The sequence below is a fragment of the Carcharhinus amblyrhynchos genome, chromosome 5, assembly GCF_965287045.1.
Source record: "Carcharhinus amblyrhynchos chromosome 5, sCarAmb.v2.hapA, whole genome shotgun sequence".
Classification (NCBI taxonomy): Eukaryota; Metazoa; Chordata; class Chondrichthyes; order Carcharhiniformes; family Carcharhinidae; genus Carcharhinus; species Carcharhinus amblyrhynchos.
The window spans coordinates 103,548,788-103,573,625 of record NC_137328.1 but is presented as its reverse complement, the minus strand read 5'-3'; the positions used below and the strand labels follow the sequence as shown (position 1 = coordinate 103,573,625).

Here is a 24,838-nt window from a genome sequence, read left to right as displayed (position 1 = left end):
ACAACTATGCGTTTGGGCACTCTGACCAGAATCTTGTGGTGTTTCTTGCAGAAAATATTTTTTTATTAAATCCAGTATATTTTTTCTGATTGGCTTGAAAGTGGAGCAATAAGAAACAGATGATGATCATTATAATTTGCCTCCCTGACATATTAGCTAGGCAAATCTCTCCAATTTAAAGTGGGGGAAGGACTTAAAGGCAAACATGGAAACATTGGAGGAATTTCCACTATCGCAAGACTTTCAGCTGTATTTACTATGATCTGTGATGAGCATGTCATCAGAAGATTATAAATACTGTAGTTTAGAATGTACTCATTGTTTCAAACTCCTGCAGTGGTAACAATTCATAACTCTGCAGGCAACTTTGACATTTTTCTACTATAATGTAAATATTTCTGCAGTATTTACTCACACCCAGAGCTTCAAGACTGGAAATTAGCCTTGTTTTCCTTTACAAGACATGAACAGCACTCTTGTGTCTTGGTGCCAAAAGAGAAAATGTTGGAAAATCTCAGCAGGTCTGGCAGCATCTGTAAGGAGGAAAAAAGAGCTGATGTTTCGAGTCAAGATGACTCTGTCAGAGGTCCTTGTCAGAGAAGAGCAGTACTTCAGGTAGGCATTCCTGGAGGAGGAGTGGCAGTGAGTTAAACACTGGATAAAAGCAAAGTTTTGGCAAAGGGTCATGTGGACTCAACATTAGCTCTTTCTTCTTCTTACAGATGCTACCAGACCTGCTGAGATTTTCCAGCATTTTCTCTTTTGGTTTCAGATTTCCCCATGCGCAGTAATTTGCTTGTGTCTTGGTGACCTGACTTGGACAGTGTATTCAAGGTGTAGTCTGACTGGAGCATTATACATTTTAATGACAGCATTTCTGCTTTGTATTGTGCTGTAAAACATTTTGATCAAATTCCTATTGGCTTTTTTATGATTATTGATTAGTTACTTATTTTATCCATGTTCAATATGAACATTATTTTGCTGTTTTCAAGTGTCCATGACTCTTGTGATATCGCGTCACGAATTTTCCAAGTGTGTGTATGTATACCAAGGGATTTATTTATTTTGATCCCTCTTTAGATACGAGGATTCATTTGAAATTAAAGTAATTAATTTTGCTTGTCAGCCTTGGGGAAAGCATATTCATGTGATTACTAATGTGCAGATATTTGGAATATATGGTATCTTGCGCTCATCCCCACTTCAGCTCTTTTGTATCTGATTGTTACCTCATATCTCAATGTGTTGTGATAAAAATTAATGGAAAGAAATGATTTAATGTTTATAGCTATAGTTCTTTTCTTTGGTCCCCTCTTAGCCCTATCTAAGCTCCTTTTTTTGCCACGCTTGCGCTTGCTCTTTTGTTTATCTGACTGAATATCATCCCCTTGCAGAAGATTATTCTCCCATCTTTAATTTTCAGTATGTTTAGCACATTGGAGCACACCTGTTTAGCTTGAGCTTGCAATTTTAAGTAATTCCATATCCTATATGCTCAACATTTCATAGCATCTCTGTTCCTGGTAGTACCACTCTTCAATGATTCCTGATGATTAACACTTACAGTATGCTAGTCATTTAATGAACTTGTGGGATGTGGAATTATATGCAATGTGTAGGACGTGTCCTTGATAATGTTCTTGCATCTGAACTTGAGTTTGTGCCATACATTCACAGGCCAAAAGTCTTTCCTTTAGTGTGTTTGAGTAAATGTATTTCACATCTCTTCACGTCTGCCCTACCACATTTCATAGCCTCTGCCTGTATTTTACTTTCAGCTGCTTCCTTTTTCAATTTGTTTTACTGAGATGGCTGAAATTTTCACAGTTGGTTCCTTGGGTGCTTTGGATTTATTTCAACCTATCTACTTTTTTTTAAATCTCCAAGTTTTGGATCCTCTTAGTACTAGGTAAATCTTTGAGGGCCTAGGTAAACAGATCTCACCCAGTTAATTTTATTTTATGCTTTTTTTTTAGCTGCAGCTAAACTTCTGCTGGTGATGAGTTGCTCCTTCCATTTAAACTAACCATTTTACTTGGGTCATTTCATGTAGATGATCGTTGTAATTTTTATAAATACTGTGACTTGTGTTTAACTCCTTGATGGACATTGCCTGAATCTAGATCCATGTAGCCTTAGATTACAGTATTTGTTTAATTTGTATGGACCAAGTCTCCATTGCCACGAGTACCTATCCCCAAATGGCCCATATTTGTGATACTCAGGAGAAATCCCAACTTGCAGCCAAGCATAATCCACTGAAGAGGGAGGAAAACTGGAGGATGAGTCAACCTAGGTTGTTCATGCACACCACCTAACAATTGGATCAGTGCACCATATTTATTTGGAAGATTGGTTACATGACCTAGGAAACTCAGGGGAAAAGAATAGGGAAACATCCCTCAGTTTTTAATGTAATTCTCAGGTTTGTAGGTGGCAAGCTCCCAGTTGTAGCTTGCAGTGAAAATTTGTGTAGCTTTATCTGTTTTTCTACTCTTCCCCCATAAAATGGAATGGGGCATCAGGCCAACACAATAAAACACGAGGCTTCAAGTTGTCCTATTTTGATGTTAGCTTGATCTATGATTGCAGCAAATCTGCTTAAAAATAGCATGGAATATATTCTGAGGATTTTAGTTGCAGTAGCAGGTAGAGTGAAACGTAATCAGAAGACTTGCTTCGTGTGTTTAAATATCAGTATCCACAGGGTCTCCAACAAAAGAGACACAGAATTTTCTCAAAAGTGAGAAGGACCAGAAGACCAACATACCCGTTTTCATTTTTCTTAGTCTGAGCTCGTTTGAGGAACTACTGGACTTGGTCTTTAATACCTCCATCACAACTGCATCATTTGCTGTGGAAATTTAATACAGGAAATGATTACTGCAAACGTACCAAGGGTTTAAGCTGAAATACCTGCAGCCAAGTTTAGAAATTATTTCAGCAAATGCTACCAGCAACAGAATTTTTTCTTCCTCTTCCTTGAGATGAGTGGTGTTCATATTCATTGCCCAACCAGACTTGCCCTTGAGAAGGTGATTGTGACCTACCTTGAATCACTGAAGTTTGCAAAATGAAGGTTTGGTGTTATTAGGGAGCTTCAAGAAGCTTGGGGTATGATATTTGTGAATCTGACAATGTGGTTTTCTTTCTTTTAAAATATGGTATTGTGTATATTTTGTTTCCTCCTTTGCATATTGAGAGTTTCTATTATGGAGGAAACTTCATTTTTGTTGAGAAGATAGAAATATAAGATTAGTCTGGAAACCCAATTCCTACACGTTAGTTTTCATTTATTAACAATGACAGTAATTCCAATGAGCCCAAGAAAGTGTTTTTTAATGAAAAAGTATATTTGGCACCCAGAAGCCATAATTAATTTTGCTATTGTAGAAGAAAAAAATCGATTGCAACACCTCAACGTGTTTTCTTGAATTAACTTCAGCAGCATTGATCCTATGGAGAACGCTTGTGGAAGAAATCCAGGAAAGCTGGTTGACAGAGGTTGCAGAGGTGGGTGTGACTCATCCTGTAACCTTGTGCATTTTAATGTTGTCACCAGTCATCCTTTGAAATTCAATGACTGCAGTTTTTTTTAAACCTTCTATCATCAAAATTGATCACAGGCACTTTGCAGTTGTAACATACTAATGTATTTAGAATGCTTGACCTGGCAAAAGTGGCGTTAAAATCAGTCATTTAAGTTTGTGGGATGCCGATGTTTACCGAAGCCTTGGTCTGACTGTCACTTAGCCAGCATTTAAACTTGTATTAAGTCAAATTCTGTCAGTACCAAAATGTTTGTCTGTTCCTTGGAGCCTGCAATTAGTTTAAGCACGCTCACGGGGTGACATGGTGGCACAGTGGCTAGCACTGCTGCCTCACAGAGCCAGGGTTCGATTCCCAGCTTGGGTCACTGTGTGGAGTTTACATGTTCTGCCCCCTGTCTGCGTGGGTTTCTTCCGGGTGCTCTGGTTTCCTCCCACAGTGCAAAGACGTGTGGCCATGCTAAATTGCCCCTTAGTGTCAGGCAGGTTAGTGCATGGTGTTAAAGGGATATGGCCTGGATGGGATTGTGGTCAGTGCATGTATGATTCTAAAATGAATCTGATGGAGTACGACAATCATTTCATGAGGACTTTAAAGTAACCTCACAGAATTTGCTTTCAAATTTAAAGAGTTCAGCAATTTGGCCTAAAGCAATGAACTGTTAAACTATATAATGGGGGTAGGGTAGTAAGTCAGAGGTTTACAGCATGGAAACAGCCCTTCGGCCTAACCCATCCACACGCCAGAGAAAAAAGTCCCAGTCTATCCAACCTCTCCTTATAATTCAAACTATCAAGTCCCGGTAGCATCCTAGTAAATTTGAATTCTGAAAAGATTATGAGCTATTGATGCTAAATTGCAGCAAAAAGGCTGTGTTTTTCCCCTTCTGTGGGCCATCTATAATTAGTTGGTACAAAAATGAGTTAACTCTATAAATGTATAAATTTTTATTCTTTATATTCCACTTTTATATTAAGTGCTATTTTGTTTTGCTGTTTTTCATCTCCTTTTCCTGTTTAATAACTAACAGGCTGATTGCAGCAGTTGATGCTTGCCAAGTGTTTATAAAAAAAAAAGAAAAAGCACAATAATACCAGAATTTGAATTGAAAAAAGATAAGTTTATATTTAGATGGACTTTTTGTTTAATTTGCTGACAGATATTTGTGTATTTCTAGCATTTTCTTTTAAGTTAAAGATTTGTATTTGCTGTGTTTTTGTCTGCTCTGGCCAAATGGAGCTGTGTGGAAGCTGACTACTGCATAAAGTTCTTGGTTTATACAGTGCCATCTAGTAGTAAGAAAACAATACTGCAAAAATATAATTAAACTTCTTGCCCTTTTATAATTTCAGTGGAGGTTAATCATCTATTAGTTAAACTCAAAAAAAAGGCCAGTGTTTTCTGGGTAATTTGTGCCAAATTAATTTGAAGGGTTTAAATGGTGCAGCAGCAAGGGCAGGTGTTCAAATTTCTTGCTTCAGGTAAGAGTAAAAATTACAGCGTTTATATTTTTATGTTTTCAAACTTGCAGGCAAGTCACACAAGCCATAAATAGATGCTACATAATTCTTAAGGCTACCTTTTAGAGACTGATTGTTTTTTGGACACATTGAAAGAGGTAAGACCATATGGCAGAATAAGAAAGCAAAAGAAGGTTTAGACATAGGAAATAATGCAGAAACAAACACTGTGGTTGCTGGAAACTCAAAATAAAACACAAGTGCTGGAGATAAGCTATCAACTGATAGTCACTACAAACCCTCTCAACACCCACAGCTATTTTAGCTACACTTCCTTACACCCTGCTTCCTGTAAGGACTCTTTCTTTCTGTTCTCCTAGTTTCTTCTCTGAAGCATCGGTTCTGAAGATGCAACCCTCAGCATCGCATATTCCTTTTTCCGCAAGCAGATTCTCGTCCAGAGTGGTTAACTGGGCCTTCCACTATATCTGTATCATAAAATCATCGAAACATAATTAGGAATAGGAGCAGGCCATTTGGCCCTTCAGCCTGCTCCACTATTCATTTTGATCATAGCTGATCATCACATTCAATATCCTGATCCCACCTTCCCCCATTTCCCTTGATCATAGAAACACGGTTTCCCATTTCCTCATACTCACCTTCCACCCATCAATCCTGTATTCAACACACCATCCTCTGCCATTTTTGCCAGCTTCAGTCACTACAAAACACACTTCACCTGCCCTCCTCTTTCAGCTTCCCAAAAGGATCAGTTTCTCTGTAACATCCTGGTCAACTCCTGGCATGGTAGCTCAGTGGTTAGCACTACTGCTTTACAGCACCAGGGACCCAGGTTCGATTCCCAGCTTGGGTCACTGTCTGTGTAGAGTTTGCATGTTCACCCTGTGTCTATGTGGGTTTCCTCCAGATGTTCCAGTTTCCTCCAATACTCTGAAAGATGTGCTGGTTAGGTGCATTGACCCAAACAGGTGCTGGACTGTGGCGATCAGGGAAATTTCATAGTAACTTCATTGCAGTGTTAATGTAAGCCTTACTTGTGACTAATAAATAAAATTTAGTCACCTCAACACTGCCTCCCTTCCCTATGCTACCTTTTATGTGCAAGCACAGGAGATGCAACACCTGCCCTTCACCTCCCTGCCTCCTCACCATCCGTAGCCACAAACGCTGTCCAAGTGAAACAGCAATTCGCTTGTACATATTACAATTTAATGTACCATATTTGGTCTCCTACCTTGAAGAGAAATGTAGACTGGGTGATTGCTTTGCAGGATACCTCTGTTCAGCCTACAAGCACAATCCAGAGCTTCCTGTTACTTGTCATTTTAATTCTTCTACCTGACCTTTCTGCCCATGGCTTGCTACAATGTTCCAGTGTAGTTCAATGCAAGCTTGGGGAAGAGCACCTTTCATCTCCACATTCTATAACCTCAGGACTACATATTGAGTCGAACAACTTTAGGTCATTATCCTGCTTCTCTTTTTTCACTGGGACAATTCTTTATTCCTTCATGCAGAATTCAGATAGCTGCTAAATAGGCATTCACAGCTCATCTGGACACACACATTGTCCCTTTACTATACCTGTTATCACTTTTGACTTTCTCATCATGAAATATGTTGTTGGTTGAAAAGAAAATTCATTTTAATTTTATCTTCCGTACTGCTGCAAAGTCCTTAACCTGAAATGTTAACTTTGATTCTCACCACGGATGTTGCCTGACCTACTGAGTATTTCCAGCATTTGTTTCTATTCTATAGGAAACAATGTTGTACAGGCTTGGAGATTGAAGGTAACCAAATTAAACACTTGAAGGAGTATTTTGCTCCTTCAATATTGGAGTAATATTGGAAGGGGCGAGGAAATTAAAGCAGATTTGAGAAAGTACCAACAATGATCCTGAAAAATTGTTTATGCAACTTTGTTCAAAGTGCGTGGAATATTAAGATGCTTTTAAGGGATCAGTTGAAATATTTTGAGAATCAGGAAATGGTCATTGCATTAAATCTATTCTTCTTGTCATTCCTCGTAATGAAAACTCGGAGAAAATTCCCTATCCAGTCAAAGTTCATGAACGCTAGAGTGGAAAAGCATGTATTATGAAGAAACACCATTTACTATCTTATCAGTTATGTGGGCCAAATGAATTAGCTTTGAGAAAATGGACAAGGCTGTAATTACTTTTACGGAAGTTTCAATAGGATTGGAATATAAAGGTGAATGTTACTCTAATTATTCAAAAGATGATGTGGGCTGGTTAATCTTCACTGGCAATGGGGAAATACTCAGGCATTTTACAGTATCACAGTGTTTAAGGGCACATTAGAATTAAATAGAAATTACATTAAAGAATTGCTTCAAAAAGCATCTTATAGTTAGAATTCTATAGTTATCAGAAACACAAGTGGATGTTTAAAATTAAGTTTTTGAATTGCAGTTTGTTTCTGGCGGTCGTCTTCTTGCAATAGCTGAGGAAACTTGAAACTTGAATCATGATCAGTAAGCAAAAAAAACTCAAATGATGGAAGCTGATCGACGAGCTGATAGGGACTGATTGAAATGCAGCCTGTGCAAATAAAGTATTTTTCCTTATCTTCTAACGCAGTTGCCGTAATTCATGATTGTGTTCTACAATTCATTTAGTAAATGAAAGGGTACTAGAAGCTCAACAAGTAAGATTGTCTGTGAGGACAATGAATGCAAAGGATCACTCATTGTGAGATTCACTTTATGCAGTTGTATCAGATCTGTAGTACAGAAACAGGCTGTTCAGCCCAACTAGTCAATTCCACTGTTTATGCTCCGTACAAGCCTCCTCCCATTTTTCTTCTAACCCTAATAGCATAACCATCTACTTTTCTCCCAATTGAGCAGAGCTATATTAAGTTAAATGCATCCATACAATTTGCTGCAACTACTTGTGGCTGAGCAGTCCACGCATTTGTCATTCTGGATATAGAAGTCTTTCTGAATATCTCATTTGATTTATTGATTGGCAAACTTGTATTTGATCTCTAGTTTTTATCTGGCCCACAAATGGAAACATTTTCACTTCTCTATCCTACAAATCCTTTCATTTTCTGAAAGATCACTTATTGGATCACTCTTCTTACTATAGACTATTCTATTGTCTTTCCTGATGATTATAACTTTTCAATCCTAGTATCATCCCAGTCAATCATTTTCACATTTTTCTCTGGGGCCTCTGCATCATTTTTCTAATATGAAAATCCAAACAATGCACTGTGTTTAGGATGGTTTAACCAACCTGTAATTCAAATTTAACAATTTCACTCCTTTTCAATTTTATCTCTCTAGAAAAAGAGCACCATTGTTTCTCTTTTTATTAAAATAGTCTTAATTGATTGGCTCACTGATACTCAGTAAAAAAGACTGTATGTGCAAGAGTCGGACAGTGACAGGGATGAGTAACTCATCTCCTAACCTAGCGTGTTTTATATGTATAGCTCGCAAACGGCAATACCTTTCACTGTATCCCAGTATATGTGACAATGAATCAATTCAATCAAAGTGTATCATTACAAGCTGCAGGTTGGGACTGTGATGAAACATATCCTCTATTTGCCTGGATGAATATGGTTCCATTAATACTCAAGGTTGGCATCATCCAGGATGAAGCAGCCTGCTTGCTTAGTATCCCATCCACCAATGTGAATATTCACTCCCTCCACCATTGATTCACAGTGAGGTGCACACAGCAAGTCGAGTCTCCATCAATAACATCTTCCAAACCCATCACCTAGATGAACAAGAGCAGCAGATACATGGGAACTATCTGCAAAAGGAGCAAAAAATCAAAAGCACAGATGTATTGAGTGAAAGATTTGGTTGGGTCCTGCAAATTCTGTGTAATGTAAGGATTTAAAATTGTTAAACCTATGCAAGCTGACATACACAAAGCACTTCATACGCCTCAGTTTTTTTCTGTTGGAGGTAACTCGGGCAGCTTTTCAGAGAATCCCTACAGTGCCGAAAGAGGCCGTTTGACCCATCAGTTCTGAACTGACACTCTCTTAGGGATGACACCTGGGCAAACTACCTCACACTCCCGAACACCAAATTCAGTGAAATCATCAAAAACCAGGTTATTTTTGAGGAATTTGTAGTTCAAGGGGCTACAAAATGAAACTGGCTGTTGAAGACCTAATTCTTTCATACTGATGAACCTTTGGCCTGCAATAGGGAACAGCAGTAACTACTAATAGACCTCACAAAAACCATCTGTCATTATTTATAGCTTACTTTTCTTAGTATATATGCTATGGAAATTAGATGGATTACTAGGAGCTCAAAATAATTCAGTGTGATTCACAGTTCATTAACCCATAAAACCCCATAATCTCCATTTCACTTTTTAGGAAAAAAATCCCATTTAGATTAACTTCCAAGTTTGTGGCTTTGCAGATTTTGGGAGCCCTACCCTCTCTGGTATAACTTTGATCCTTAAAACAATTCCTTCATCTAATGTTGGATTTTAGTCAAGGAGGTAAAGTTTGAACAATCTACATAATGTAGAAATACCAAATTCTGCAAACCTGTAATTATTTGTCTATGTTTTGTGACCTGTTAGTTTCCCCCTTTAGGTGAGCGATGAGATTTTTTTTTCTTTTAGATTTTGGCTTAACTATTACAATATAAAAGGTAAGTTGAACAATTGGAATAGGATGTCTGCACTTTAATTAGTTTCTTGCATGTTTTTGTGCCAACATCTATGGCTGTTTTGAAGATTGCCTCATATGAGAAGTCTGGGAAAGTAGCTGTTCTATTTAATAGGATTTTCTAACTATTTAAAAGTGCTTCATATTGGGTGCAATTTCCAATTCTGTTTCTGAAATCTGAGAACGAGGGGTTAGTTTCTTTCAGTCTCACTTGCATTGTTTGATTTGCTCTTTTTGTTCCCAAAAATTCTAACTTGTGAGTAATGAAAGAAGCCTAGAATTCTACATGGGAATTTACATTTAAGGGCTATTCAAGTTATAGCATCACTGAAGAAATATAAAATTACAGTTACAGACAAAAGGCTTGTGTGTAGTGTGAATGTTGGTCTCTCAGGGTATGTTCAGATGTGCTGCAGCCTGTCGAGCATTAATGTTAAATATACAGCTTTAATGGTTGTATCTCCTGCCTGACTCAGTAGAATAGTTGGGTGGGTAATGGCAAGGTCAAATAAAAAGCAGTTTGTACCCTTCTAGACTTGCCACACAGTTGCTGAATTTATTCAGAAATCTCCTGACTTATTTATCTTGTATCTGACCTAAGTTAACAAGATTAATTGCTATTTTATTTCTCCATGTCTTCTAGCACCATGACAATAATTAGCTTTTTGTTTTGAGTCACAGGAATCCCTTAAAAGTGGAAAGTGGAACTGAGCAGCGACAGATCAGCCATGATCTTATTGAATGGCGGGGCAGGCTCGAAGGGCTAGATGGCCTACTCCTGCTCCTATTTCTTATGTTCTTAAAGCTGCCTATACCTCAGTCTTTCAAAACAATGCTGGAATCTTGCCTTTCTAGAAAATGCTTAAACTGATTGGCAAGTATATTTTGAATAATTGGAAGAACTATATTGAAATATGGTTGATAGAATAATGTTGCACCTTGCATACGGGAGCTCAGTAAGTACAAGCTGAGGTATATCTGTTGTAGTCTGAATCCAACTTCATAAATTAAACATACATTGTACAATTTTATTCAGTCAACTCAGAATTAGTGTAATATTGTGGATTTATGTTTTAGTTACTAATTCTATTGCAAGAAAAGGATTACCAAAAGCTGCCATCTGAGAATGCCGTTTGAAACTCTAGATGATTTGGAAACTATTACTGTATCTGAGTGGTGTCATGCAAGGCAGTATTGCCTGTTTCTGCTTCGGTTAAAGATTGTTGCCAGGAACTGTAGATAGGAAGATTTTCTTGGGATGGATTTGTATGATTGGTTGTTGCTCAGCCTAGTAAAAAATAGAACGTATGGAACCTGACCGTAGTGATGTGTCATCAGAAATCTAGCACTGACCTGACATCAAATCCATAGCAAACCTTCTGATCAAGAGTACAGACAGTTGAATGGTTTTATAAGTATGTGCACTATGTTTAGTAGGACTACCAATTCCTTTCCAAAATAAATGCAAGTGTTTTGAAATCTTGCAGCCAGTCAGTTCTGTCTGACTTCAACAAAGATGATGACTTTAAGTGAGAAGTTGATTGAAAACAGCAGTAAAGGAATCTACAAAGTTACGCAGATCCTGAAGGACAAGCTTGTTTTGCATTATTCTTGTGCTTCATTGCTATATTCACGAAAGCAACCTCTTCATTGTAAGCAAAATATAGTAACAGTAGTTATCTGGATTTGACTGTTTAAATTGTTCATAATTTATAAATATTTGTCTGAGTTATGCTGTCAAGTGGTTTTGATTATTTGTCAAAATCATGAAAGTGGAAATAATATTACAACAGAATACTTGTGTTTTTCCAACAGGGCTCAAGAGTTTGAAGTTGCCAGAATAGTTTAATGTAGCATGCAAGCCTTGTTTTTGGCTAAATAATTTTCTGCTTCCATACTGAAGCTGGTAACTGAAAAGGTCTCTGTGGAATTAGGGAAAAGTTTGGGGGCTAATATTTTTTGAAGTCATACTTAGCTGAAAATAGTTGTTGTGAATGACTTCCTTGTAATGGTCTGCTGGTCATCAAAGCTGTGAATGTAATTATTCTGATTCTGTTACTAATTTATTAATCATCTGAATGAAGTCACCGCGACCAGTTGCAATTTTTATTCCTTGTAAGTGTTGACAGGGCAGTTTACAAAAGTGGGAAATGCCTTTTCAAGCTGCAACATCCCACAATTATTTAGTTTGAGAAGCACTGCTGAAAGGTTTTGCAGCTTTTTTGTATATAAAGTATTGATTGATTTACCATGGTAGTGCTAATGGACAAAGGTTATATGGGCAGTCCTTGTGTTTTTTGCTCTTTATATGGGTCTCTAACTATACAGTGGCTTTCTTCGTCTATTTCACTCTTTTCACGAGTGTTCCACGTGCATGCATTTTAAGTTGCAAGACTGTGGAGTTTGTGCGTTCTACCTGTGTCTTCCATGTGTTCTGGTTTCCTCCCATACTCCAAAAAAATGTGTGTGTTAGGTTGATTGGCCATGCTAAATTGCCCTTTAATGTCAGGGGGATTAGCAGGGTAAATACACGGGGTTATGGATAGTACCTAGATGAAATTGTCAGTGCAGGCTTGATGGGCTGAATGGCTGCATTCTTCACTGTAGGAATTCTGTGCTTCTATGATTGAGACCGTAAGACCAAAATCTTGCTAATGAATATGGAGCAGAGAGAAAAGATATTTGCCTGAATCAGGCAAATATGGGAAAAGTTTATTGAGATAGAATAAGGCCATGAGAAGAATTTGCTAAGTAGAACTTTTCATCAGTTAGCTGCAATCTTTTAGGGACAAATAATTGGATACGATCAAATTTAAATGCTGTCATACTTGTCCTCTATGCTTAGTATCATTGGGTGAAAGAGGGAACTTTTTGACATCTTTTATTCCTGCCAGTGTTTGAGATTTGTTGATAGCCATGACTGGGTGAGAAAAACCTTTTAGTAACTGTGTTTATGTTATCAGGTTAGAACCTAAACATTAATTTAAAATGTTGAAATGTGAAATCATTAAATGATTAAATAAATGGAAAAATTTTCTCTACTACAGTAGATGAAAGCCTGAAATAATTGTGTGCACAAATTAGTTTAGGGCCAGTTGGTTATACTGTCACAGTCAAGTAGTAAATGAGTTGCTGTGTGCACAGTCTGTGAAGAATTAATATATTGTATAAGCATCCCATGCTAGTTCTTTTTGACATTTAAATCTATTCAAAGCTGTGGTATTGGAGGGATCTGAATTTAAAAATGTTAGCTAGGGTCTGGAACAGAGTAGGGTGCACAATCCTTTAGCTTCAGTTGCTATCGCAATCAAAAAGTGAAAGACATTCTGCCAGCATTAGCAAGAGTTCCTAGCAAGCATTAGTGCCCAGCATCTAAATTATTTAAGCAATTAGGATGGCTGGTGTGGGAATATAGAAATGCCAGACTGGTGCATTCGAGGTCGGTGTTGGATATGATATGTTGCTCTTCCTGGATAGGAAACCATGAGATCTTATACATCCACCTGGACAGGCAGGTTTAATGTTTTACCCAAAGGTCACTTCCTTAGTGCTTCAGTGAAATGTCCAGAAAGTATATACCCAAAACGTGGAATGAACTTGAACCCTTCTATTTGAGCAGAATACATCAAAGGCACTGCTTGCATATGTTTTTTCAATGCAGTGGTGGGGAAGCCCTTTCAGGAATCCAGTCACCATAAGTAAACAATTTGGGGCAGCTTTTAAGTTGTTTGAGCACTTTGTGCTTTAACTAATGAAGAAAATGCTTAAATACTTGAAGCTTGTTCACTCTGATCTCTGAGAAAATGGCTTTTATGTTGTTGTGTTGGAAATGATGCTTGCTTGGAGAGCCGGTACTGACGCAGTAGGCTAAATAGTCACCTGCACTGTAACAATTCTATGAATGGTTTTGGGGCAAGGAGCAGGAAGGGCCACACCTGGAAGAGGAGACATGAAGTAAAGTTAGCTTGGAGAATTGCTGTCTTAGTTACCAACTGTGTAACCAGAGCAAGGAAAGCCTGTTTGGGGTTAAATACGATTGACATAACAAATGGGAATGGTGGCAAAGACTGGAGAATAATTTCTTCTCTGCTGCCATCAGATTTTTGAATGGACCTATCTCGTACTAAGTTCATCTTTTTCTACACCCTAGCTATGACTGTAACACTACATTCTGTACTCTCCTTTCCTTCTCTATGAATGGTATGCCTTGTCTGTGTAGTACGCAAAAAATAATACTTTTCACTGTAAACTAATACATGTGACAAATCAAAATTTAACATTTGTAGGAATTGTGCAAATATTTTAATGTTATGTAGACGCATAAGTAACTTGAAAACAGGACAAGGAAGTACACAAAATAAGGTGTTTGGCTTATTAGGTGTGGGAGAGCAAAGCTTGATCAGTTTAAACACTGGAATATTATGTAACTTAGTATCATACCATGTTGTATAATGTTCTGATGAAGCATCTGTTACTTAAAGGCACTAGATTCATATAGGTTGTTGGAATTCAACGTGATGAGATGTAGAAAGAAAATCCCAATGAGCTTGCAATCAGTCCGATGCACACTATCTTTTATAGTACATGTTACTTCCTTCATAGCAGTATTTTTATTTGGCATTCTATGTGTTGAGAAGTAGGTTTGAGCAGTAATCACCATGATGGAATTACTTACCTGCATCAAATCTTCATCAGTTCGATCAATATTGTTGCATTTTTTTGATCCTGTAACTTTAGTGGGATGTTCTCAACTTAAATTTATGTTAATTTTTTTTTTAAAGCTTGTTTAGTTTTGTGCGAGTGGATGCAAATTACAATACAAATACAATATATTACGGTTGCAATACAATAGAACTATTTTAGATCTCCATATTTGAAGCAAGGGGTTAAATACATTGTAATTGAAGTTTGTTTCAAAGTTGTACTTTTTATAAAAATAAACATGAATTTTGAAAGGAAGTATTGCACATTGCAGCGGTCGGATTAACTGGGATATCCTGGTATTACTGTAGTTAAATTGATTAGAAGCAGCACCTGCTCAGATGAATATTAATGTATGGAACACCATTTCTGTGTGGTTGCAACATGATAGTATTGTACCATTTGATTTTTAAATTGGTTGCCAAACATAAGCAAAAAAAAACTTTATTGTTTGTTTGTGAAGTAGTAGTTTTATATGAGGCTCCTATTTTCTCTGAATTGGCATATGTATGTAAACAATGAGATGGGGATTGAAGTTCTGCTATATTTTCCAAAGATTGTTTCAATGACACACAATTCTGTATAGGGGGTTGCCCTGGGAATCCCCAAAGTTCACTCTGAATCCTGGGCATCAGCTCAAACATGGGCAAAGAAACTTGATTACCACCTAGTGTGTCTCTGCAGTTCTTGATTCTATGTTAGTGTGTCGCATACCACTTGGAGGAAGCATTGAGGGTGACGAGCAAACAGAATATTCATTGGGGGCCTCCAATGTCCATCACCAAGGTTGCCTTTGTGATGACTGACTACTGACCAAACTGGCCAAGTCTTAAACAGCGTGACTGCTAGACTGGGTCTTTAGGAGGTAGTGATGGAACAAAGAAATGGGAAAAACATAGTTGACTATATCCTCACCAATCACAGACACATCTAAACATGTCAGTATTAGTAAAAGTGACCACCTCACAGTCCTTGTGAAGATAAATTCCATCTTCACATTGAGAATACTCTCCATTATGTTGTGTGGCACGGCTACCATACTAAATGGGATAGATTTCAAATAGAACTAGAGGCACTGTGGGATACCTACAGCAGGAGAATTGTACTCAATCACAATCTGTAACTTTATGGCCAAACATTACTCCTGCCCTCCTCCCTTTGCCGTTACCATCAAATTGGGGATCAGTCCTGGCTCAATAAAGAGTGAAGGACAGCATGTCGGGAGCAATACCAAGCATATCTAAAACCGTCAACCTGGTGAAGCGCTCGCACGTGACTTCTCACCTGCTAAGCATCAGAAGCAACGTGCAGTAGACAGAGCTAAGTGATCCCACAGCCAATGGATCAGATCTAAGTTTTGCGCTTCTGCATATCCAGTTGTGAATGGTGGTGGCCAACTAAACACCAAACTAAAGGAAAAGGCCTCAACACATCAGTGCAAAAGAAATAAATGAGGCATTTGCAGTCATTATCAGCCAGAACTGCTCAGTGAATAATCCATTCATGGCCTTCTGAGATTCCTAGCATCTCAGATGCCTGTCTTTAGCCAATTCAATTCACTCCACTTTATTTCAAGCAATAGCTGAAAGCACAGGATACTGCAAAGGCCACTGGTCCTGACAATTTCAAGTTTATTGGTTATAAGTAAGGCTTGCATTAACACTGCAACGCGTTGCTATGAAATTCCCCTAGTTGCCATAGCTTGGTGCCTGTTCAGGTCAATGCACTTAACCAGCATGTCTTTCAGAATGTGGGAGGAAACCAGAGCACCCAGGGGAAACCCGTGCAGACTCCACGCACGGTGACCCAAGCCAGGAATCGAACCCAGGTCCCTTGTGCTGCGAAGCAGCAGTGCTTGCTACTGTGCCACCCCAATGATACTGAAAACCTGTTCTCCAGTACTAGCCATCCCTTAACCAAGCTGTTTCAGTACAGCTATAACATTGACACCTACCTGGCAACATGAAAACTTGGCTAGCTATGTTCTGAACTTACACAAGCAGGACAAGTATAATGTGGCCCATTACTACCCCATAGGTTTACTCTTGATCACCAGCAAAGTGATAGTAATGTCAATGACCCATTCTATCAAATGGTACTTAATCAGCAACAACCTGCTCATTAGCACTCAGTTTGGGTTGTGCCAGGGTGTCTCGATTCCTAACTTCGTTACAGTCTTGGTCCAAACATGGACAAAAGAACTGGACTCGGTGAAACGAGAATGACCGCCCTTAACATCAAGGCAGTATTTGACTGAGATGGCATTTAGGGGCCTTGCAAAACTGGAGTCAATGGGACTGTAGTGTTGGAGTTCTCCACTGGTTGGAATCATACCTGACACAAAGGAATGACAGTGGTTATTAGAGGTCAACCGTCTCAATCCTGAGACATCTCTACAGGAATTCCTCAGTAGTGTCCTAGGCCCAGACATCTCCAGCTGCTTCACCAATGACCTTCCCTGTACCCTTAATGTCAGAACTGGGGTTGTTCACTGAACAATATCCAGCACCAATCGAGATTAGTCAGGTACCGAAGCAGTCTGTCTCAATGTGCAACAAGACCTGGGCAGTATTCAGGTTTGGGCTGATAAGTGGTGAGTAACATTTGTGCCACAAGTTCTGGGAAATGACCATTTCCAACAAGAGAGAACCTAACCGTGACCCCTCAACATTCAGTGGTAACATTCATTGCTGATTCTCCCTCCGTCAACAAGCTGGGGATTACTACTGAACTGGGATAACCATATAAATACTGTGGCTGAAAGTTAAGTGGTAACTCATCACCTGACTCTCAATACAAGGCACAAGACAGGAGTGCAATGGAACACACTCCAGTTGTCTGGATGAGTGCAGCAACACCACTCAAGACAGGATAGCCCATCTCCACTTATACAATTCACTTCCTCCATCACTGACACACAGTGGTAACAGTGTATACAAGATGCACTGCAGCAATTCACCAGGGCTCCTTTGACCACACCATCCAATCCTGTGACTTCTACCACCTAGAAGGACAAGGGCAGCACATGTATGGGAGTACCGCTACCTGGAAGTTCCCCTCCGAGCCACACATCATTCTGACTTGGTAGCGTAATGCCATTCACTCTCAGTCAGTGGGTCAAAATCCTGGAACTCCATTCTAACATCATTGTGAGTACACCTGCACCCCATGGGCTGCAGCAGTTTAAGCAAATGGCTCACCACACCTTGAAAATGCTTTAATATATAAGCTCAACACCACTATTCAAAGCAGAAAATAGAGTTTGTTGTCTTCATTTCTTGCTAATGCTTCTTTCTTAGTTTCTATTGCTTTCAAGTTTATTTATTTTATTTATTAGTGTCAGAAGTAGGTTTACATTAGCACTGCAATGAAATTATCTAAATGTTTGGATTGTGGAAATTATTTTTGTTCTGCCATTTCAAGCGTAAGCAATTTCTTACATATGATGCCTATTTATCCTCAATTTCCTGTTAATCAATTGTCGTCAGCAACAACTTGTGTTTATTTAATGTTTTTCAAGTATTAAAATATCCCAAGCTGATTCACTGGAATATAATTGACATTCGTCACTAAGCCAAAGAAGGAGACGTGAACTGCAATGTTGACTTGAAGTGAAACCACATTTTCATCATTCTGCAGTTTTGCTTTAAATACCCTCTGTCATGGTGTCAGGTTCTAAAACAAAACAAAATGCGTTCTTTAAATACAGAAAATGGTTAATGGGCATGTAGGTGGAGAGGATGGACGTAACCTTTTAATCAAACAGTTTGGAACGAAATACAGTGCCCATGTTCAACTGTTAAAATCAAATGGATTGTTGCATTCAAGAGATGGAATAAAGTTCAAAATGGATGGCATTCCATCTAGGCAGTATTTTTTTCAGAATGATTTGTGCTTTTTGAATTTGAAGGACTTAGAAAGCAGGAAACCTTGCACTTCCCAGAACTGGAAAGGAAATTTATTGAAAAACCGTAACGTCCACAGTGCTTTCGCCACCTTTCACCCCTTGCCCTGCTGTTTTGAAGATTAGGTGGAAATAACTGAAATGGTGGAGAATTTCCTTTTTTGATAGTGGTCTTCGTAATTTCTTGTTTCCCACAAGCATTTCCAATTTAACTTTAAAAATGTTTAAATGTATTTTTGAAAATTATTGTTTGTAAACTTTGGTTAACCCTGAATGCAGCAGATAATACAAAGTGAGATCCTATTAAGTATGGGGCATGACACTATCACGTTCTTCTGCTTTTTGGAGGAAAAGTTTATTTGCTTTGGACTATGTATTTAAGCAAGGCATCAAAGTTTCAGTTTTGACAAAGGGTCATTGGACTCAATGTCAGCTCTTTTCTCTCCTTACGGATGCTGCCAGATCTGCTGAGATTTTCCAGCACCTTCTCTTTTGGCTTCAGATTCCAGCATCCGCAGTAGCTTGCTTTTATGCCTTCAGTCCATGTTCTAGGACTTAGAGTTGGTACAGTAATGAAGAGATTTTCTTGGGATAATTTACTTTTGAAGAGTTAAAGGTTCAAATGCAGTATCAAAATTATAGCCTACTAAATTGTATTATGCCTTTATGAAATTTTAGGGACTAAAGTTGAAACTCGATGTGTTTTGACAGCACCACAGGCTGCAGAGTCAGAGAAACCCATGGCAGTGTGCATGGTTTTTATTTAATAACTTTACACTGAAGGTGATGAACATGTGGAATAAACTGCCTGGGAATGGGTGAAAAAAGTTAAAGGAGCATTGCGTGGTCATGTGAAGAGTTAAACAAGTATGGATTTTGGGACCTGCTACATGGACTACACAACTTCTTGTTCTGTATTTGTTTCTATATGCAGAACTATGGCTATGAATTCTGTTAGCTTCAGAACATAATTATCTGAAATTTGGCTTCCTTTTAACACTGTTCAAAATGACAGTTAAAATAGAAATTGGAGAATTTTCAAAGTATCTGTTTTGCTTAATGCAGTGTTATAGCATTGCTTTGAGAGCAGGAGTACGACAGCAGCACCCTCACTTGGTGACAGTAGAGCAACACAGTTTAACAGTCATGGCAGATTTAGAAAATTGCTTAGACTGAAATGCAAAGGAGAAATCAAGTAAAACTTTTGAATGGGTTTTTATTCCTCCTTCCCTCCCTTTCGCCCCCTCTCAATTTCAGTTCCCTCTCCCTCCCTCCTTCCCACACACAATTTCAGACCCTATCCAAGTTATGTATTTGAAATTCCTTTTGTATTTGAAAGGTGGATTTGGTCTAGAAACCAGTATCTAACTGCTCTCCCTTGGTAATCTATGGTGTCGTACCTGTGCAGCAGACAGTTCTCTGGAACTACATTCATTACGTCTATTAGCTTTGCAATAATATTTTAAGCTCAAGAAAACAGATGCCAATAAAATTGCTCATCTTCTAACTATAGTTTTTGTAAGAGTGTGAAGTTTGTTTGACTGCAAGTATCGACTTTTTTTTTAAAACCTTGTTAAGTTACAAGCTGGGGGTTATTTAAAGTAGAAATTGGGAGGAGTGAGCAGCTCAACAAATCAGAATAGCCTTTGAAGGTCTTTGATATATATGGTAATAAATTACTTCAAGTCCCATATCTTTTAAAACTAAGTCAAACATTAAGCCAGAAAGTTTCTCGTGATGTTCTAGTAATAAAGGTAGCTTGTGAGTACAATCTGTATGTGAGTGCCAGATTTGTAGAGGGGATATGTCTGCAATATTGACAGAGTCAATAAGAACATTTATTTAGGATTTAAAATTTAAACAGTTGTGCATTTATTTTTAGCTTGTTAGAACATTAACTCATGTTTTTTTTTACCTCTGCAGCTTCTGTTCTACCAGATTTAACAGAGCAATTCTCACCCCCAGACATTGCACCAACAGTCCTAGTGAAGTTGGTAGAAGCAATTGAAAAAACAGGTAAGGTGAATCATCTGAATTTATAATGTTTCCAAGTGGTACTTTTAGCTCTGTGTTCAAATGAAAATTTATTTTAAAAAGATTGTCAAAGCAATCCTAAACATCGATGAAATTCTCTTCTAACTATAGTTGTTGTAAGAGTGTGAATTTTGTTTGACTGCAAGTATTGATCGTAATTCAGGCCTGGAGACCGATAAATGTGAATTTCTACTAAAATAATTTGGTCAAATAGGTATTCTGAAATGCAAACATTGAATAGTTATCCATTACGCAACCGATGTGGAATTAATGTCTCAAATAGCAAATGTTTCTGGTATGGTTCTTTTGGTTCTCTTATTCTAGTTTCAAATATTCGTATGTGTGGATTAGAATTGTCAATGCAAGAGTTATTGGCAACATGAAAAACAATTGAGATTCTGTCTCTACCAACTTTTACCAAGCAAGCTAGCGCATGTTAAAAAGGTTTTCTAGATTTAAACATTAAACTGCAGTAACTTTGAAACTGCACAGGTTTAATTCTAAGCTGCCCACATTTTAGCTGTATCCATTTTATAATGCTGTTTCTTTTTCAAGTTAATCTTCATGATATTACAATCAGAATATCATTTCTCCTGAAAGAACTAAAAAGTATAGCGGTTACTGTATCTTGAACTTAACTGCATTTACCTAGTAATGCTCCAAAAAGGTGTTTGATAGTTTCCAAGTTCAGTAAATATTGTACCTGATCAGCTTGTCTACACTGCATCTTCGTAGTTCCTAATTTTGTTCTGGTATGATTTTGGAACTTGTAGTTCACTGAATGAAAGAATTTTAATTTCTATTTTACAGGGATAGAGTGTGCCAATTTATACCGAACATCTGGTTCATGTGGTGGTGCTGAATTAAAACAGCTGTTGGATTATGGTAAATATACACTGCATTTAGATACTTTTCCAAGTTGCTTGGTACAATGTATACATGGAGTTATTATTTTCTTTTTGTGATTTTAAGTGTATTGCCAGTTTAATGAACTATTACTCTCTTTCCATGTTTATACATCTCCCCTCATTACAGTATTTTTTGTGAATGGGGGAAGGGGTTTGTTGTTGTCAATTTTCAGGTTGTAAATTCCTGGCTTTTGCACAGACTCAGTGTATAGTTTTTGAAACAAGTTGTTTGAGGTAGGTAGCATTGGGTTTGTTTTCAGTAGAGAAATGCTTTGTGTGAATGCTACATCACCACTAGGGGGCTTCTTAATGCTGCATATTGTGATATTACACAAATTGGCATTGGTGTCTAAAGAGTCGTCTAATCTTTTTCACAGCTAATGTACCTAGTAGGAAATGAGATTAAAATTGTTGCTACGTATTCTGCTCTAATTTTTTTGCATCCTATTTTAGTTCTGCCCAGTATTTTGTAAATGGGTTTGTTACTTATGAATGAACTGTACATTTGCACTGTATGGTGTGCATTTGTACATTCCACTACAAGGCAAAGGTAGTTGATTTGTTTTTTAGAAATTCCATCTATATTCAAAGCTTGATGGAAGAAATCTAAATGCAGCTCGTTTTTCAACTGCTAATTTACAGATGCTTTCTGGTTTTGAGTTGGAATGACCAATCTGTAATGATGTAGACATTGGTAAATCAGTCTGCAGACAATATTACTTTCACAATTTTATTTGATTCTTTCTTCTTTTAAAGACTACAGAAGTGTGCTTCCTAGGGAAATGAAATCTCTGGCTGTTTTTCTTCCCAGCTTATAAGCAGAGTAGTATTAATGGCCATATTAGTACTGTTCTGGCTCAGATTGGTAATGGGTGAGAGACTGAACCTGGGTGCCAAACCATTGGGGAACCCTGGTGTGTTTTTATTATTGTTGAGATATGAATCATTGAGTTGTACTGAAAATCTGTCTTGACACTAAGCTCTTCTGCAGGTATATCTCATAACAATGCAGCTGCTTTTTGTAAACAGATTTCTGCATACTTGTAACTCTGTGCCTTTGTAAAGATCAGAATGCAGTAAAGCTCAACAGTTTGTTTTGAAAATATATCTAGTCAGGTGCATTTCTCAATTTACTAGATGCAACTTCAGTGGACATTGAGCAGTTTGATCTGCAGTCACTGGCTGATGCGTTAAGGCAATACCTCCAGGAACTACCAAATCCTGTCATTCCAGCATCGATCTACAGTGATATGGTTTATATAGCTCAAGGTAAGGAAGAGAGAATTTCATTTTGTATAGCACCTTTCACACCACATAACATAACTGATGAAATACTTTGTATGTAAAGTTTGTTGTAATGTAGGGAATCAAAGAAGCCAACTTGTTTGGCAAGGTCCCACAGACAGTAACAAAATAAGTGACGAATGAAATTCTTGTGCTTTTAGTTGAGAGATAAATGTTTCACTGTCATCTGAGATTATGTATTCAGGTTTTGGAATTAGCCTTGAGCCCATGACCACCTGATTCAGAGGCGAGACTACTATCCATGAGCTTGCTAAGTAGACAATCTTAGATTGTTTATAAAAGAAAAAGGTTGTAACGTTTGTATATTTTCGACCAACTGCAATGCCCAGGTTCTTAGAATGTTCATGTAATTCTAGTAATAATTCTCAAATTTTTTATTTTTTAAAAATATTATTTCATGTAGTTGACATTTAATTTGATCCTGGTACAGATTCTGCAAAGTAAGACTCAAAACTTCAAGCCAGATAAAACATTAGGCAGTTTCAGCTAACAAATGCTGGAGTGTGTGTAAAAAAAAAACTACTAGAACATTCAAGTAAAAGGACACTGAAAGAAGTGCCAGTATTTTGTTTACTGGTGGATTGATTGGACCTTTTGAAGTTCAGTTAGTTTTTCTTGTGTTCCCTGTTCTCTTGCACATCACCACACCCTGCTTAGTCCATCATCTCAAACAATTTGCTTCATATCTGCTTTGAATGTTTGCTATCCTCTGCTAAATGTTTTAGTTTAAGTATTGAGATAGTCCAAGTGACATCATACATTGTGGTTAGAATCTGTAATTCCTGCTTTGTTTTGAACTCGACTCTCTCTTTGAAAAAAACTTCAAGTTAAAATCATTAAGCGTGCAAATTGGGGTAAATGTTATATTCTACGATGATGGTGGGTTGTGTGCAGATGTCACAATTGCATTTGTTAACAAACAACAATTCTCAGTTAGCCATGTAAACCTCTGACATGATCTTGATGTGGCACACAAAGTACTAAGACGTAACCACCATTTGCAGTATGTGGTTTGTACATTTTGGGTGTGATTAACAAGGCTTGTTGCACTGTCTACAGGGCTATTAATCTGCACAAAGTATTAACCTTTTATATGAATGCATTATGCAGACAAAGGATGTGGTGGTTGTTCTTATCTGCTTTATCTATAAATTGCCCAATCATCTGCATCACTAGAAGCAGCAGACCTATGGTATAGCATATGCTATGTATTTGTGGTCTACATCACAATGCGTACAGTTTTCCACTAGCTGTCCACGATAGCTTTTTGAGGGTTTTCTTATACCGGACACAAATTGCTAACTGTCAGTAGTCTAAATGTTACTTTAAAAAAAGCATGTTGAGCTGCACTGGATTTTGATCAGGAGTGCTGAACGTTGGTGGTTCTGTTTTTGACAGCCATGATTTTTAATTTCTTCAAATGCAGAGGTACTCAACACAGAGGAGTGTGCACAGTTGCTAAGGAGAGCTATCCGGTCCCATAATGTGCCTCACCAGTATTGGCTTACACTTCATTATTTGATCAAGCATTTCTGCAAACTTTGCCAAAGCTCTGGGAAGAACAGCCTGAGTGCAAGAACGTTGGCGGAAATCTTCAGTCCTTTGCTTTTCAGACAACAAGCAGCAAGGTATGTATGCAACCCGAAAGTGCACACTCACGCACGTGAAAATTTACATTATTTGCATTGTTTGACTTTAAAATTTGGATTAATTTTAACTTTTGGTTATCTAGCTCTGATACAAATCCTGAATACCACGTTAAAATTATAGAAGTACTTATAGCCAGTGAATGCCAAGAAACACAAACTACACAAGCACCAGCACCAGGTAAGATCAGATCTAGCTATACATCTAAGCTAAACGTTAAAAATAACTTGCAGCTTGTGTAGGAATGAGTAGTTTTCTGACTCTAGGCAGAATTACTTTATATTCATGCATTTAATTCTTCACCAAAGGCCAGATCAGGTTTTTAAGTAACTTTTCAAATGCGTCCTTGAATAAAGGCTTGAATGTGAATGTGATCAGTATGACTCATCTAAGATTAGGTCTCTTCCTAGCTGTCCCATTTAGATTCAAGCTTCTAAGTAGCAAGTCTGGCAGAACTTATTTGCTCCTCCTTTTTTTTTGCTAACTTGTTCTTCAGTTATGGGATTATCTAACAAAGTTAAAATTTCAGAAAACTGCATGCATAGTATGGAACATTGCATTCCTAAGTCTGTTTAAATTCTTGAAGATGCAAAAGCCCCGAAATATAATGCTATTTTGTTATA

At 37.8% G+C, this 24,838-nt stretch overlaps 1 protein-coding gene across 2 annotated transcripts in view; it reads left to right on the top strand.

Moving 5' to 3' along the window:
• Positions 1–24,838, top strand: part of pik3r1 (phosphoinositide-3-kinase, regulatory subunit 1 (alpha)) — a 76,862-nt gene that overhangs the window by 33,554 nt on the left and 18,470 nt on the right. The window contains exons 1-6 of one of the 2 annotated variants that reach the window (XM_080189360.1): positions 11,218–11,368; positions 20,245–20,337; positions 21,166–21,240; positions 22,401–22,532; positions 23,995–24,196; positions 24,301–24,395. In XM_080189360.1, coding sequence (XP_080045486.1) covers positions 11,233–11,368; positions 20,245–20,337; positions 21,166–21,240; positions 22,401–22,532; positions 23,995–24,196; positions 24,301–24,395 — 733 coding nt within the window. In that variant the 5' untranslated portion in view covers positions 11,218–11,232. Of the gene's footprint in view, positions 1–11,217; positions 11,369–20,244; positions 20,338–21,165; positions 21,241–22,400; positions 22,533–23,994; positions 24,197–24,300; positions 24,396–24,838 lie in introns of those variants that run through there. The other variant, XM_080189359.1, reaches the window with a different exon arrangement.